This window comes from Phlebotomus argentipes, unplaced genomic scaffold (genome assembly GCF_947086385.1).
Source record: "Phlebotomus argentipes unplaced genomic scaffold, Phlebotomus argentipes genome assembly scaffold_4, whole genome shotgun sequence".
NCBI lineage: Eukaryota > Metazoa > Arthropoda > Insecta > Diptera > Psychodidae > Phlebotomus > Phlebotomus argentipes.
The window spans coordinates 10,678,951-10,694,761 of NW_026776174.1; the positions used below are offsets into that span (position 1 = coordinate 10,678,951).

General features: G+C 39.5%; 1 protein-coding gene across 1 annotated transcript; it reads left to right on the forward strand.

The window, feature by feature from the left end:
• Nucleotides 1-528: 528 nt before the first annotated feature.
• LOC132258481 (uncharacterized) lies at nt 529-8,365 on the forward strand. The gene is made up of 9 exons (XM_059755809.1): nt 529-1,224; nt 2,114-4,076; nt 4,136-4,385; nt 4,734-5,241; nt 5,587-5,625; nt 5,699-5,812; nt 5,871-6,167; nt 6,231-7,941; nt 8,001-8,365. Exons 1-9 carry the CDS (start codon nt 638-640, stop codon nt 8,223-8,225), a joined length of 5,694 nt encoding a protein of 1,897 aa, XP_059611792.1. The 5' UTR covers nt 529-637; the 3' UTR covers nt 8,226-8,365.
• The last annotated feature ends 7,446 nt before the right edge of the window (nt 8,366-15,811 follow it).

The following is a 15,811-nucleotide window of genomic DNA, read 5'->3' on the forward strand; positions in this document are numbered from 1 at the left end:
TTATTTTTGTGGTTATGTTTACCTTTCGCACTGTTTAAACCTCGTTTTATTAAACAAAATCAAAAATCGCGATCTTTATTGTATAAAAATGCTTAATTCTGCCAATAAATAAGAATGTTTTCACTTTGAACGTGAAAATTAATGTTCCTTGAGTGTATTTACTCACTAAAGCTTGCTTTGATTAGTTTCATAGCCTAAAAAAATATTTTGATGATATTATTTTGAAGGAAAAATAAAAGCAATCCTAAATATAAGAAATATTGCAAATATTGAGTTCTTCTGCTGATTTGTACACTCCTTCTTAATATATCTCCCCCTTGGCGGGAGAAAGGCGAGGAAATTGATGAGAAAATTGTCCCTAAAGTACAATTCCTGTGCACACAAATTCCCCGCTGCGCATCCAGAGGACAAGACCGAGATTAGCGGCTCATTATCAAGTGCTTATCTTTATTGCTTGTCTATTTGTCTCCCAGAGGATTTTACGGTTATCTTTTTATCAGCAACACTCAGTTTGGATGAGAAGAAGTTGTCGCAAATAGCCACTCAGTGAGTTCTCGGTAATCAACTGGATCACTTTGCGCAGAGAATTCGTTCGGATAAGCAGTCGATTTAATGGTGAAAATCTCCCCCAATCGCGATGAAGTTGCAACTCTTGATGTTTTTATCTTTTATCTGTGTTGTGTCTTGTGAATATGGCCGAAATCACTTGCCGCGCACCTCAAAGCCCAATCACTATTACCTGTACATTCTTGTCGACCCGGGCAAGGGATTTTTCAATGGCAGCGTGACCATCAATTTGGACGTGATCGAGCCAACTGACAGGATAACACTCAACTACAAGGATCTCATTCTGCACACGCACCAAGCGGGCATAGATTCGCACAACTTCAATTACACCTTGAGGGACATCATTGTGAATCCGGATTCGGAGATTGTGGAATTTGTATTTGACGATTTGCCGGTTGGAAACTATGATTTCTTCGTGGCCTTTGACGGCTTCATCAATCGCAAGGATTTGAAAGGACTCTACATGACCCACTATTGGACGGAAGATGGCAAGAAGCACAGAGCAGCCACGACTTTCCTCGCCCCGATCTATGCTCGCTGGGTTTTTCCGTGCTACGACGAACCGCGCTACAAAGCATTCTTCACAGTCACTCTGGTTCATTCGCCCAAGTATAAAGCTCTCTCCAACATGCCGGCAATCTCGAAACCGCTAGTACTGTAAGTTTTTACAAGTGGAAGATAATGAGCTTTAAATTAATACACCACTTCCTAGCAATTTCAGTACTTGACATTTTTTCTAGACTGTTTGAACACTAATTCTTAAATTATCATGAATCTCGTAAGTTTCCATTCGATATTTCTGTAAGAATTCACCTAAAAATGCTTTTTATCATCGGCTATAATTTGCCAATGAATTGTTGAATCAGAATCGTCCAGAAAGTTTTCTAAATAAACATTTTCCAAGCACGAATAATTATTTTGAAGGTTATATTCGATCTTAGCACAGTTTGCAGTGTTTCTTGTCATCAAAGCTTTAGAAAAGCAATGTTAATTGAATGAAAATGCTTAATTCTGCCAAACACGGTAATTTCTCCGACTTAAGCACGAGAATTTATGTGCTAAAATGCGAATTATTCACTTAATCTGTCTTTAATTTTTTGCAAAACCTATAAAAGCATTATTGCGATTATTTTTAGCGTAAAAATCAAGAGAAATTTAAGAATTGGAACAATTTGTTAGTAATGGTGAAAACACAGCATTTGTAATTTGTAATTTGTCCACGATCATCTCTTTCTTCCCCACGCGTATCGTGTATTTTCCTTCCTACTCGCACAGTGGCTGTCTCGACATGTCAGAGTCAGACGCTGACAGAGTAGGAAGGAAAATACACGAAACGCGAGGGGAAGAAAGAGATGATCGTGGACAAATTACAAATTACAAATGCTGTGTTTTCACCATAAAAAAGGACTTTGGAAAGGAATATTGTGAGTTTTTCAACACTTTCACTGATTTGAACACAAATTTTGACTACTTTTTATCCCCCTTGATTTTGCCACATATTTAAAATGATGGTGAAACTAACTATATTTTTTCTGTTTATCTACAGCGGACCTAATATAGTTGAGACAACTTTTCCATCAACACCTAGAATGTCAACTTATCTTCTGGCATTTATGGTGTCGGATTTCAAGGGAAACGCAAACATGGCTGGAAATTTCACGGTATATTCTCAGCCTGAGCAAATCCACATGACGAAATACGCTCTCGAGCACGGACAGCGATCGCTGAGGAAGTTCGAAGAGTACTTCGAAGCTCCTTACCAATTGGCCAAGATGGACATGGTGGCATTCGACGACTTCCTCATGGGCGCCATGGAAAATTGGGGTCTCATAACGTACCTGAGCTATCGTCTGCTCTACGACGAGGCGACAGTCTCGAACAAAGCGAAGCAGCACGTGACGAAGACCATCACGCACGAGCTGGCGCATCAGTGGTTCGGGAATGAAGTGACTGCAGAGTGGTGGTCTGAGATATGGCTGAACGAGGGCTTTGCCACGCTCTATGCCGACCTGATCAATGACCAATTGTATCCAGAGTGGAAAATCATGGATCAATTTATTGTTCTCAACCTTCAATACTCAATGGATCGCGATGCATCGCCAGATACGAAGAGTCTGGACGAATTGATTGAGACTCTGCAGGACATTTGGGGCGTCTACAACTACCTTCCGTACCAGAAGGCCGCCAGCGTTATTCGCATGATTCAGAATGCCATCACGGACGATATCTTCTCGAGGGCCGTCAAGAACTACATCAAAAACATGAGCTATCAGACGGTTAAGCCACAGAACTTGTACGATCATCTGAACGCTGAGACCAATCAAATTCCAGGTCACATTGAAGTTGGAAGGATGTTCGCCAATTGGATCCAGAATCCTGGATTCCCTCTCGTGACTGTGATGCGAGACTACAACATGAGTTACCTCACCGTCTATCAGGAGCGCTTCATTGCAAGCGAAGACCGCGAAAGTGTTCCCGACACGAGATATCACGTGCCAATCAACTATGCCACGAAGAGGAATCCTGACTTTAGCGACACAACGCTGCAGCACATCATGTTTCCGGACAGCGACTTAGTCGTGCCGCTAAATGGAGGAGAGGAGGAGCTGGACGAGTTAGATTGGGTGATCGTGAACAAGAGAGCCACTTACTATTATCGTGTGAATTATGACAACCAAAATTGGCACTTACTTAGTCTGGCTCTTCGCGAAAATCTAACGATAATTGACACGGCCAACAGAGCTCAACTTATTGACGACGCCTTCACGCTGGCATATTATGGACATTTGTCGTACGACATTGTGTTGTCCCTGGCGAACTACCTTCGCCAGGAGACTGAATTTGTTCCCGTGGCGGCGGCTATTAAGCATCTTCGGTCTCTGGAATTGAAGTTGCGTGGAACGAATAGAAAATTCCTGAAGTTCTTGCTACCTATTATCGCCAAATTGTACAACAGAGTGGGAATGCACGAGAACAAGGATGATTCGCATTTGACGAAACTGCTTAGAAGTGAAGTTACACGATTCGCTTGCGAAATGAACATTGAAAAATGTCTCGAGGATGCTTCTAAGGAAGACATGCGTCAGCAACTCAATCCGAACACTCGACCAGCCGTTTTGTGTGCATATTTTAGGAGCAATGTGGATAAAATGTGGCCACTGGAAATTTTGTACAACAAAATGGTTCAACTCACCAAAACGCAGGGCGCAAGAAGAAAAAATATGTTTGAATTTCAGGACATCCTGCAGTCTTTTTCTTGTGCTAGCGGAGATTATCAGAGGAATTCCATATTGGAAATGACTTTGAAGAAGGGCGGAGGTTTTAATTTGTTTCCGAGTGACTTGAACGAAATTTTTACTTTCATCGTTACGTCCAGCGAATCCTCTGTTATGCAAGGATTGTACTTTATCGCCTCGTACTATAACAATATGGAGGCGAATTACGCATCCATGGTTACAGTTTTCCAGACATTCGGCAATCATATCCGGACTGACGAGGAGTTGAATCTGGTAGCAAGACTGAAAATTGACTTTCCTTCTCTTTGCTAAGGAGTTCTCATTAATTTCAGCTGAAACTCATCATAAAGAAGAATATTGATGACAATGCAGCTTTTGATCCAGATGTGAAGATTGCAGCTAAGATGGCAGTAATGAAAGCTGAACAGAACATCGCGTGGATCAAGAAATACTCACCTTCGATTAACGACTGGATTAAGGAGCACAATGCAGCTCCTCGCTACAGGATTCCATCGCTTATCCTGACGGTGTTGGCATTTATAGTGGCGTGTTTACATGAAGTCCTAGACAACAGACGCGACGGCATCAACTAAAATTCTAATATCGCAATATTGTTATCATTTTAGACGAGGATTGGACTGATACGACTTAATAAATGTGATTGAGAGTGTTTTTAGGAGAAATCCACAATTACTGTTTGTCTCTAAATTAATATTTTTGATCACAGAATGCTATTAAACAATTAAATTGCCCCAAAAAAACTACTCAAACCCAGAATCAAATCATCACCCGAAGTGTGTCGGGCACTCCGCCAAGTCTCTTTCCCACACACTCTCCTATATCTTTCTAGCAATTAGAGAGACAAGTGCGCTGTATCTCAATTGACTTCTCCATTTAGTCTGTTGGCGGATTTGAAGACACGCGGATAAGCGAGTGAAAGTCGCGGTGAATTGTCGTTGAAAATGGTGGAAAAGTATTTCCCAATCCTTTTTGGAGTAATTTCCACTCTCTTGATTAGCTGTCGTGCTGGTCCTGTAATAATATCGAAGGATTTGTCAAGTGATGACGATTTGCAGTACAAATTGCCACAAACTACTCGACCAAATCACTATGATCTTCGCATGACGATCGATGTGGACGCGGTGGAATTTCGCGGTTGGGAGACAATCGAGATTGATGTGCTGCAGGAGACGGACGAAATCGCAATCAACTACAAGGACATGACAGTGGATGAGAGCGTGAGTCTCACGGAAAGGAATGGCAATAGCATTGAGTTGCTCTCTTTTGACTACAACAACGTTACGGAGATTCTCAGACTTCGATTTCCACCATTATCTCTTGGAACGTATTATCTCGGTCTGGAATTCAATGGAACAATTAGAAATGATCGGAAGGGACTCTATATCAGCACCTATTTTGATAATACAGGCAATAAGAGGTGAGATAATCAATAATGTGGAAATAATATGATAAGTTATTGAGATTATCAATACATATTTGCCACATATTTGTGACAAACAATTTAGAAAGGTGGCATTAGAAGTGTTTCCTTGAAATATGAAATGAATTTCAGTGGTTTTAGCGGTTTTACATGCTTTGTTCATAAGAAAAATTACACATTCTCTCTAAATTCAACTATATAGCCAGTGAAAATGACTTCATGGTAGTCAATAAAATGCTGTATTAACCAAAAGACAATAATTAAGTTTTTAGTAATCAACTCGAGCACGTGTCTTGGAAGAGAGAAAAATAAAAAATACTACAGAAAGCTTTTTTGTTGCAGGAGTATTGCAACTTCATTTATGGCGCCAAATTACGCAAGGTAACAAAACTACATCACATTAGCGACGATTGCGATGTTTTTAGGTATTTTTTCCCATCTTTTCTCACCACAGAATGGCATTTCCTTGCTACGATGAGCCTGAATACAAAGCGACATATTCTATTCGTATCACTCATGACGCTAAATACTTTGCCATTTCCAATATGCCACCGGAGAAAACGGAAATGTAAGTATGCTTTCAAGACACCAAACTGTCCTCTCTTCTCATGCTGTTGTTTTGCCAGGACGGAAGATGGCTGGGAAACGACGGTGTTCGGAAAATCGCTCAAGACATCAACATACATTGTGACCTTTATTGTTTGCGATTTCGTCGTGAACAAGGATCCTTTGACCAATTTCGCAGTTTACTCCCAACCAGCTGTTATTAACGACACAGAATTCGCCTTACAGTACACTCAAGATGTACTTAAGGAACTGGAAGTGTATCTCGATCGGACGTTTCAGTATCCAAAGATGGACATCATCGCAATCGACGACTTTCTCATGGGTGCCATGGAAAACTGGGGAATCATTACGTATTTGTGAGTGAAATTTGACTTGCTTGAGAGAAGGAAAGCATTGTTTGCTGGTCTGTTTGCTTGCAGGAGTAGCAGAATCCTGATCAATGATCAAACTGACGCGAAGACGAAGCATCAAGTGGCCAAAACCATTGCTCACGAAGTGGCTCATCAGTGGTTCGGCAACGAAGTGACGCATTTCTACTGGTCAGCAGTGTGGCTCAAGGAAGGTCTGGCTTCACTCTTCGAGGACAGCATTAGCGGTGTGATGTTTCCCGAGTGGCGGACAGAAGACAAGTTCACGCTCGACACAATGCTGGCCGTGATGCAAGACGATGCTGGCAAGTCGGGAGTTCGTGCCATGTTTATCGAAGTCAATACTGTTGAGGAGATTAGAAATATCTATGATTTCGTCACTTACAAGAAAGCAGCTTCGGTCATGAGAACGATGGAAAACATTATAAGTAGCGCGGTTTTCCAGTCTGCTATGAGAAAGTATATCAATGATTTCAGCTTCAATGTCGCGACGCCTGACGATTTGTCCAAGAGCTGGCAATGGGCTGTCGATCAGGACACTTCTGGCAGATCTCTGCCTCAAATCAAGGAGATTTTCGACACGTGGATCACCAATCCTGGCTTCCCTGTCGTCACAATAGCCAGAAACTACACAAGTGGTCAGGCTGATGTGACTCAAAAGAGATTCATGGCAACTCTGGACAGCAATGCTGTTCCAAACACAAAATACTTCATCCCCCTGAGTTATGCCTCACCGCTGAAGAACGCTGATTTTAAGGACACTTCAGCAGTTGCATTTCTCAAGCACACAGACGATTCTTATCAGTTTCCAATCCAAGCCAATAATGACGACTGGGTTGTGTTCAATGTGAAATCCACAATGTACTATCGAGTGAATTACGACGAAAGGAACTGGGAACTGATCTCTGACGCCCTTGCAACCAATCACAATGCCATCGATCCCTCAAATAGGGCTCAATTGATAGACGATGCTTTCAATTTGGCTCGCTATGGACATCTTGCTTACAAAATCCCGCTGAATCTGACCAAGAACTACTTCAAAAACGAGCGATACTACTACACTGTGGCTTCTGGCCTTCGTAATTTGGCACGATTGAAGACCAGCGTGAGAATCCTGGAGACAGATAAGTTTTCAACACTATTGCTGGACACCCTGAATGAGATGTACAACGATGTTGGTATTGAGGAATCATCAGTGGATGATCACTTGCAGAAGATGCTGCGAACTGACATCACTCTGATGGCGTGCAAACTGTCCAAGTCGCCATGCATTGAGGATTCCTACAAGTATCTCGTGGACAATCAGCACAATGACATCTCCGCGAATGTCCGCAGATCCATTTACTGCGGAGCCATTCAGTACAGTTGCCAAGAACAGGATGGCGAGGACTGTAAATCCGATTATCCAGCATTCACCATTCTGACGAACAAGCTAACTAGACTGACACAGTCCGAGGCGAGTCGCAGGATAAATCAGCAGGAAATAAGTGACATCATCGCCTCATTTGGCTGTGTTAAAGACAGCAAGTTGATAGAAGACATTCTGAAGATGACTATTCAAGGCTTTCCGGGTGTTGAATTTGAAAAATCCTACTACAATTCAATTCTCTCCGCAATGCTAGACATTGATAGTGACACAACTAAAATCGTCCTAGCATTTTTGAGAGATAACTTTGAGAGTATCCAGAGTCGTTCTTCAGAGCTGAATGCAGTTTTTACCACAATTGGAAGTGTTGGAATCACAAATGAGCACAGATCCTTGGTAAATTTAATCATATTCACACTCTAAAGTCCTCCAACTTCACTGGAATATTATTGCAGGTTGTTCAGATGGCAGATAATCAGAAAGACAACATTTCTGCAGACCTGAAGAAGTCCATGGGAAGTGCAATAGATGCAATTGATGAGAACATAGCGTGGAATGATAAACTGTCTGGAGACGTTCGCACCTGGCTGGATGACAGTTATCCCGGATCAGCTTCTATTTACACGCTAAACCTCCTGCTTATCTTGTGTCTTTTGTCCATTACTCGCGTCCTGAATTAGTTATTCCTTCTCCTCATCGCTGGAGACAATTGTTTGAAATTATCCTAAATAAATTTACTTGAGGAGCCCGAATGTGCACTGGACTAGCCAGGCATTTAGCCTCGAGACATGTCGCAAGGGCGGAAGTATCTTGGAAAGCGTCTCAAGGAGGGTTGAATGTGTGTTTTGCTAAGACTCGCCTCCTCATTTCTAATTCATTCCGATGCTCTTGTTTTTGTAAGTTTCCTCGGCATTGCCTTGAAGGCCTGAGGGAAGATTAATCTCTTTTGTAAATTGGTCAAAGGATCATATACACCTCCAGTTTCCCCTCCTATTGACCACACAAACGCCTTTTGGTGTTCGAAATTACTGCATTAGAGACATTTTCATTTTCCTACGTCTTTTTCACCAACCATTTATTGCTGCTTATTGGGAATATTTTGGTATTTTCTCTAAAAATCCCTTAAAACACAATGATGTAAGTACACAAAATTCAACAAGAGTGACGAGTTTCACTGAATCTGTCGTAAAATAGTGGATTTTCTTTTGAAAGTCACAAGATTTTTATTACAGCCTGGATGTCTTCAATCCCTGAAAATGCCAATCTTTCAGCATTAGTGGTGCTTTGTCGGGGAGAATGGAGCGAATAAATACACGAAAGAGAGAGAGAGGCGGCATAAAATTGCTCAAGTACCTAAACGCTAAATTGGTGGGTTATTCCTCTGCACCGAAATATTGTTGTATTCTTCATACAAAACTCACTCTCTTTCTCTCGTCCATTTGAAGCCACACAGTGTCAGTGCTGTAAATTTTGCGAGCTCCTCCACGAGATAACCCCTAATATCGCTTCTCTTTTGTCCAAATTAAAAGTTTCAGCTGTCTCCATTGCACGTAAATATGGAAATGTATATAAGATGTAAAATTTCCTCTGTGCGCCACAATAAAAGCCAAACAGAACGATGCTCGTTAACACAAGCATAATGAAGGAGAGAGGAGCATTTTTGCGTCTGCAAATTTGATACATCATCAAATGGTCATAATTTGCAATTATCCTCCTTCTGTGCTTGCCATGAAATTTCATTCACGTTCGCAATTCGGAATCAAGGAAGGTAAACCTGCCTGAGATCCGCTGGGAATTCTCCCCGCCCGCGCGCACTCATCAATCTCAAATGAAACACGATAGCGTCGAAAGGAGGGAAAAGTGCTCACGGTGTTTCCTATATATTCTAATGCCTCCTGGGACACAGCCAGGATGCTCGTCATCGTCCATCCATCAGCATTAGGGGCGCGCTGGAGTCCCGAGACGACCGCTGAGACGACAATCACGGACTCATGATTCGATAACTTGCATTCGATACAATTTATTGTTGTCCGTGTCATTATTGGATGTTTGATTGCCTTCAATTCACAACAAGTGATTCAATCAATTCTCGCTCAACAAACTATTTCTACTCCAACCCATGAGAACTTTTCAATTATATATGGCCAATGGAGAAAAAAAAACGGAGGCTGAAGGAAAGAATACATTCCATTGATGGAAAGCTTTTTCACCAATTCATCTCTTTAGCTTGGGCGAAGTAGCAGTAAATTGGAAAAGCAGCATGAAATTGTATAGCTGACAAAAGGGGAAAAAATCCACCAGTTAATAAGTGGCTGAAGTTTGATATTTGTCTCGCAGCTTCACCTTCTTTTCATCTCTGCAAAATATTTATTCCATTCAATTTAATTTGGGCGGCATTCAGGACGAAAGCACGAGGATGTCCACTTATTCTGCACAAATTTCAGACCGTCGTGCACCTGAGACGGCACAGATGTCTTTGGGGAGCAGAAGGAGTCTGGCATAGAGACTAGGGAAACCCTTTATATTAAATAGCTCCGAGATACTTGCTTTTATTTCAGCTATGAAATTTTCTTGGGCAAAATTTGCCGGTCACCAGAGATGCCGCATGAATTATGAAGTTGGATTGCTTAATGCACAGAGAATTATTGCGCTTTTTCTTACTTTGATGGCAAATGTTGATCTTCGTCACAGTTATCAAAGGGGAATTTTAAATCTCTCTCCTTAATCTCCGAAGACAACTTCATGCGCTCCACATTGAACGTCTTCTAGACAGAAAACATACCAATTTGTCTTATATTGACTCTATGTTTGATAAAATCAAATTCCAAATCTGATTGAACATTAGAGCATTGAATTTCACAACATTCCATCCAGTTTCATGGACAGACGAAAGCTGCACAAGAGGAAAATAAATTAATTTATATACTCTCAGGAGATAAATGAGAATATTTCACTCCTCTTAAGCCTTATTAGATGCTTTTGTGCGCTCATCTCGTGCCGAAAACTGTCTCAACGAAGCCTTTTGCCATTAACACTTTTCTCAATTCCCACATCAACTTTTCATCTTTCCTCTCTGAAAAAATATACACTCAAGAATTATATCATATATCAAGGGGGAGATAATAAACCCTTAAGCTGTACACTTTCTGACACTTCTGAACGTCTTTTGAAGCATTTTCCATCACTTTTTCGGCTCCTTAAACTGTTTTTTACACTCATTTCTACCTAATCATAATCTAATATAGGTTTTCCTGTCTACATTTCCCTTGTTTTGTCTTCGGAAAATACTTGCAAGGCTTCTAAAAAAATTCAGAAGTTTTGAATTCGGTTTAAGAATCCTCCTTGGACTTATTTTAATCTTTTCAAACTCGGAAATGTGTTGTTTCCACACAAATTTGATGATTTTAACGATTTCTTAGGCACTGCAAACTGTCTTAAATCAATCACATAACCTAGAAAAGCAACAAATTACATTTTTCTAAGAAAAATAATTTAGAAAAATGTCTCAATTCGTTGAAACAGAAGCTTTTGAAATGCAAATATTCGAAATATTTTAACCATTTTAACACTTCCAATTCCTACCACTTTGTGTAAAGCTGTACACCACATCCGTCCACAATATCTACCCCTTGTTATGTATCTTTCAAGTAAGTGTGTGAACTTTCATTCATCCTTTAATCATTTTTCCGAGCCGCACTTCAAAGAAAAGTCGTTCCATTCCAGTAAGAGTTGATTCGTCGTTGTTTTAAGACACTGTTAAGGCCAGACGATGAGTCAAGGAAAATGGGAAAAAGGAGGTAAACTTGAGTCCTTTCATGAGAGACATTGAGAGAATTTGTAGTTTTGCGGTGGAGAATAACAAATATTTTGCGGACAAGTTGCTATTGTAGCAAATTATATGGGAAGATTTTCGTATGCAAAGCATGTGGTCGACAGCTCACTCTGGCCAGGAGACACACAGCAGCATTTTGACGTGATGTGTACTCTCATCATCACAGGAGAAAGTAAGACATGAACTAAATGAAAATTTTTATTTGCCAGCAGAACATTTTAAATGCTGACGAAGTTCAGTCTCGCCGAAAACAGACATTCGCAGCACTGATAAACCCTTTTTCAGTCAACGGATGTTCTGATTCACCTTCTAATTTATATATTTATTTCAAGTGAAATTTGAATAAATGTTGTGCAGCAAAAGTGGTAAAATTGTGAATATTTCCTCAGTATTTTGCCTCATTTCACAGTCTTGAATTGTAATGTGTTTTTTTGGATACAATATCTGTGCTTTCGCCATCGAATGCCCAGTCGAAACTAAAAACTCTCTGCACAGACCCAAATAAAACTGAATAGAACAGAGAGAGAAAATTATTGCACTCGTGAAAATTTCTCCCCGGGAAACATATTGCAAATTCATCCCACGTGAAAAAGCAGTCAGAATGAAAGAAAGTTGCGAGAATTTGCTTGTTTATTTCGGGGCAAAAAAGCAGGAGGAAATGCAATTTTTGTCCGTGAATATTCCTTTCCTGTTTCGATGATTCAATTTTCGTCTTTCAATTTGTGGTGTAGATGTTTGCCGCTCTGCATTATATATCCGCCCTCGATGCTCTTGCTTATCCTTCCTTTTTTTTTGCCCCTTCACCGCTGAAAACCCAAACCAAACCCCAGTGCAGAGAAGGAGGATGAAAGAAATGTCTTTGATGGAAATATCTTGACATGTGTGTGAAATTTTCTGCTACCCAGAAATAGAGTCTCAAGCAGACCAGATGAAAAATTCACAGTGACAGAAAATGCTGAAGGAAGACGTGGAAGAAAAAGAAACACTCTAAGACATTGCTAAATGTTGCCAAAATTGCATTTAAAAATACTTTATGGGATTTTTCGTAACATCAAGAATTCACATTTCGTGCAATTAAATACACACCATGTCGCAACTGCTGAATTTCCGAGCTGGAAATGATGTGCATGCAATTTTTAAATTAAATTGCTCTCTCTTGTGATACTTCTAAAATTCTCCTAGTTTATTCTCACAGTCAAGTTAGTGAGACAGGTATTTTTTACGCTCTTGCAATTGGGCAAAATAAGAACATGTTTGACATTATTTATGATCTTCCGTTCCTTAATAAATGCGTAAATGCGCAGGGAATTTACTTGCAAAGCAGAAGGTGTACAAGGAGCGTATTTGGGAGTCAATTGACTCGTTAAAAGTGAACACTTCACACAACATCTCCGGGAAAATGCATTCCCCTTGATGTCGTAAACATCCCATCGGAATTTCTGGGCTGTAATATTAGAAAATTCTCTCCTTCAATCCACAGAGACTTGCAGTAGAAAGTGAAGAAAGCCTCCGTCGGAGTTTATGATAATTCTGGGCAATTTTCTACTTTTCCACCCTCTCGTTCGTGCATGAATAAAGACACCTTGTGATTTAAGGATGCTAAACTGATCCCCATCACAATCTGACTTACAAATTTTGAAGGGAAAATTCTTAACGTCCCTCTCGCGTGTTGAAGAAAATTTATTTATGCGTCCAGCAAATTAAATGTTTTCTGTTTTCATTAGAAAATTGCCTCAGTGTTTTTCATTATGCTGAGAAGTTTATGTATCAAAATTTATTTCATATCAGCAAATTATACGCTGTGCATAGCAATGATCTGAGGGTGAAAACATCCCAGTGTCTCGAAGCAATACTTGTGCTGAATTAATTGTAAATATTGTCGGATTACTTGTGAATAATATTTCTGAGAATTTTCGCCTTCATGCAGATTATATTTTAATCACCGTGAAACCAATTAGGAAATGTCGCAAAAAAAATTCCCTAAATTCTCCCTTCCAGAGGTTGAAAGTCATAATTTCACAAGTAATTTCAATTCCCAAGCAATTTTATGTGTTGTTCAGTGTTTAATTAATGGAACCAATGTACTCAAAAATGAGTTTCTGCCAGCCAAAAAGACTTGTAATGCAATTCAGTGAAATTTCCGCCAAAAAAGACGAACAGCCATGTGAACAGTCGAAGGTGGACCCTTTGCAACATTCGCAGAAATTGTATTATTTCACGTTATAAAGGGCCACTTAAATTTATTGTCGAGAGACCATCATATTTATGATTTCCTCACTCGTCACGAAAAAACGCCACCATCGAAATGAATTGCCAAGGGGCAGATATTATGGTGGAAAAGATAATTTTTAAAAATTCTGTCTAGAAAAATCTGATTTGCTGTTTTTCTAGGTTATGTGTTTGATTTGAGACAGTTTCTAGTGCCAAAATAACCCTCAAAATCGTCTAATTTGTGTTTAAACAGGGAATATTTCTCTTTTTCATGGCAAATTTGAGCATTTGTACTGAAAAATAGAACATAAAATTAGTAAAACAGAGCTTAAAAATCAATCATAACCTCAAATATATATTATTTAAGCCTAAAAGAATCTCTTTTCTTAGTTATTTCCGCTATTCGTGTTTAAAATTAGTAAATTTAACGTCTTTATCTACTAGAAACAATGTAATATTCGCTAGTCTTACTCTTTTTCTGGGTTTCAAAAGATAAAAATTATTCAAAGAAGGATTCTTAAACCGAATTCATAACCTCACAATTTGGTCACAAGTTATCTAAGCATTTTCCGACGACAAATCTAGGACAAACTAAGACAGAAAAACCTAGATTAGATTATGATTAGTGTATTAATTAGTCTGAAAAACAGTTGTAGAAGCCGAAAAACGATGGAAAAGGCGTTCGGAAGTGTCACGAAGTGTACAGATTAGGGGCACATTATCTCCCCCTTGTGAATTGCAAGTGTTTGGAGGGTTTGCGGCACGACAGGACAAATATATTCTTCCCCATGCGCAGATTTGGAGATGCAGTTTTGCGTATGGCGGAATAATTGCCATGAATTTTGGGAATGTGGTTAGTCGGTGCAAAGTAGCGTGCAAAAAACGGGCATGTGTAATGTGAAAAAAAGAATTTGGCAATCGCGTGCATGTCCAAATAATCAAATTGCCGCGCTATCAAAACGATATGAATATAAAATGGTTTGTATGTGAATTGATGTGTTAGTTATGGATCTCCCTCTCTCACTCTCCCATTTCGTTTCACCCCTATTGTTCAGATCTCATTTCGCCAACGAGAATTTGTCCGTGTATATTTTTGAAAATTGTTTTAATATTTATGAGGCATTAGAGGAGAATTCAAATGTTCGTCACCGAATTTTTACTCGAAATTCTATATTTAATCTACAAAGCGATACTCATTTTGCCCATTTTGCCACTCCGTGGATGCTTGTGATTGAAATTGGCCCTCATTCGGTATTATAATGAGGCGAGGAGAGACGCCGAAGGGCCACCCCAGCGATATCTAAACCACCGACATCGTCAATGCGAATGAGATGTCGGTTTGTGATATCGTTTGATTGATTAAAAGCCATTCCATGATAGCTGTCATGAGTCTCCAGAGCGGAAAATTGACATGAAATTCAACTGTGCAATTTTCATGAATAAATTTTTCTCCAATTCACTCAAAACATTGCCACAACAATGGCCATTTTCTTATAACTCCAAATCTATTCTCAATTCTTTTTTATTATACAACTTCTCTGAACGGAAAAACACAAATAACAAAATATGCATTCACATTTTCATCCACTGCTGAGCAATTTATCATCTTAAGAATGCCAGAATGTGGAGCATGAACTACAACTACTTCTTTTCGTCTGGCCTGGATCAAGATGCGAGTTGCATGGAAAGCAATTTGTGCGGCAAGACTATTAATTTTCCACCCCTTCTCCCTTATTTTCCTCATTTTCGCTGCCTTATCTTTAAACATGTTTGAGGTATTTATTTATTATGTCTTGTGTTTCCTTTACAAGCACAATTAGCGCAAGAACTCGTAACAATATTTTGTTTAGTGTTTACAAGAACAACAGCAATTGATCAATATTGTGACAATTTTTATTATATAATCACTTTATGATTTAAATTAAATTCCACAACGCTTAAATTTTGATATTTCACTTCATAAACATACTTGAATCAGTTGATTAGCAAATAATTACTTGTACAAATGCGGCATTGAACTTGAAAAGAGTTGTTTAATTGTTTAAATAGACTCACTAGCGACATCTATTGAAAGTTTGCCGACAAAGTCTTCGAAAGAATTCGAATAAAAAGTCAAGAACAGAACCCAGTCGAAAATTGCTTGCGATTGAGTTGCAATGAAGAAGTAATTTCGTGAAACACACCGAGAGAAGTGAAATGCAAATGAAACATGACGAATTGGGA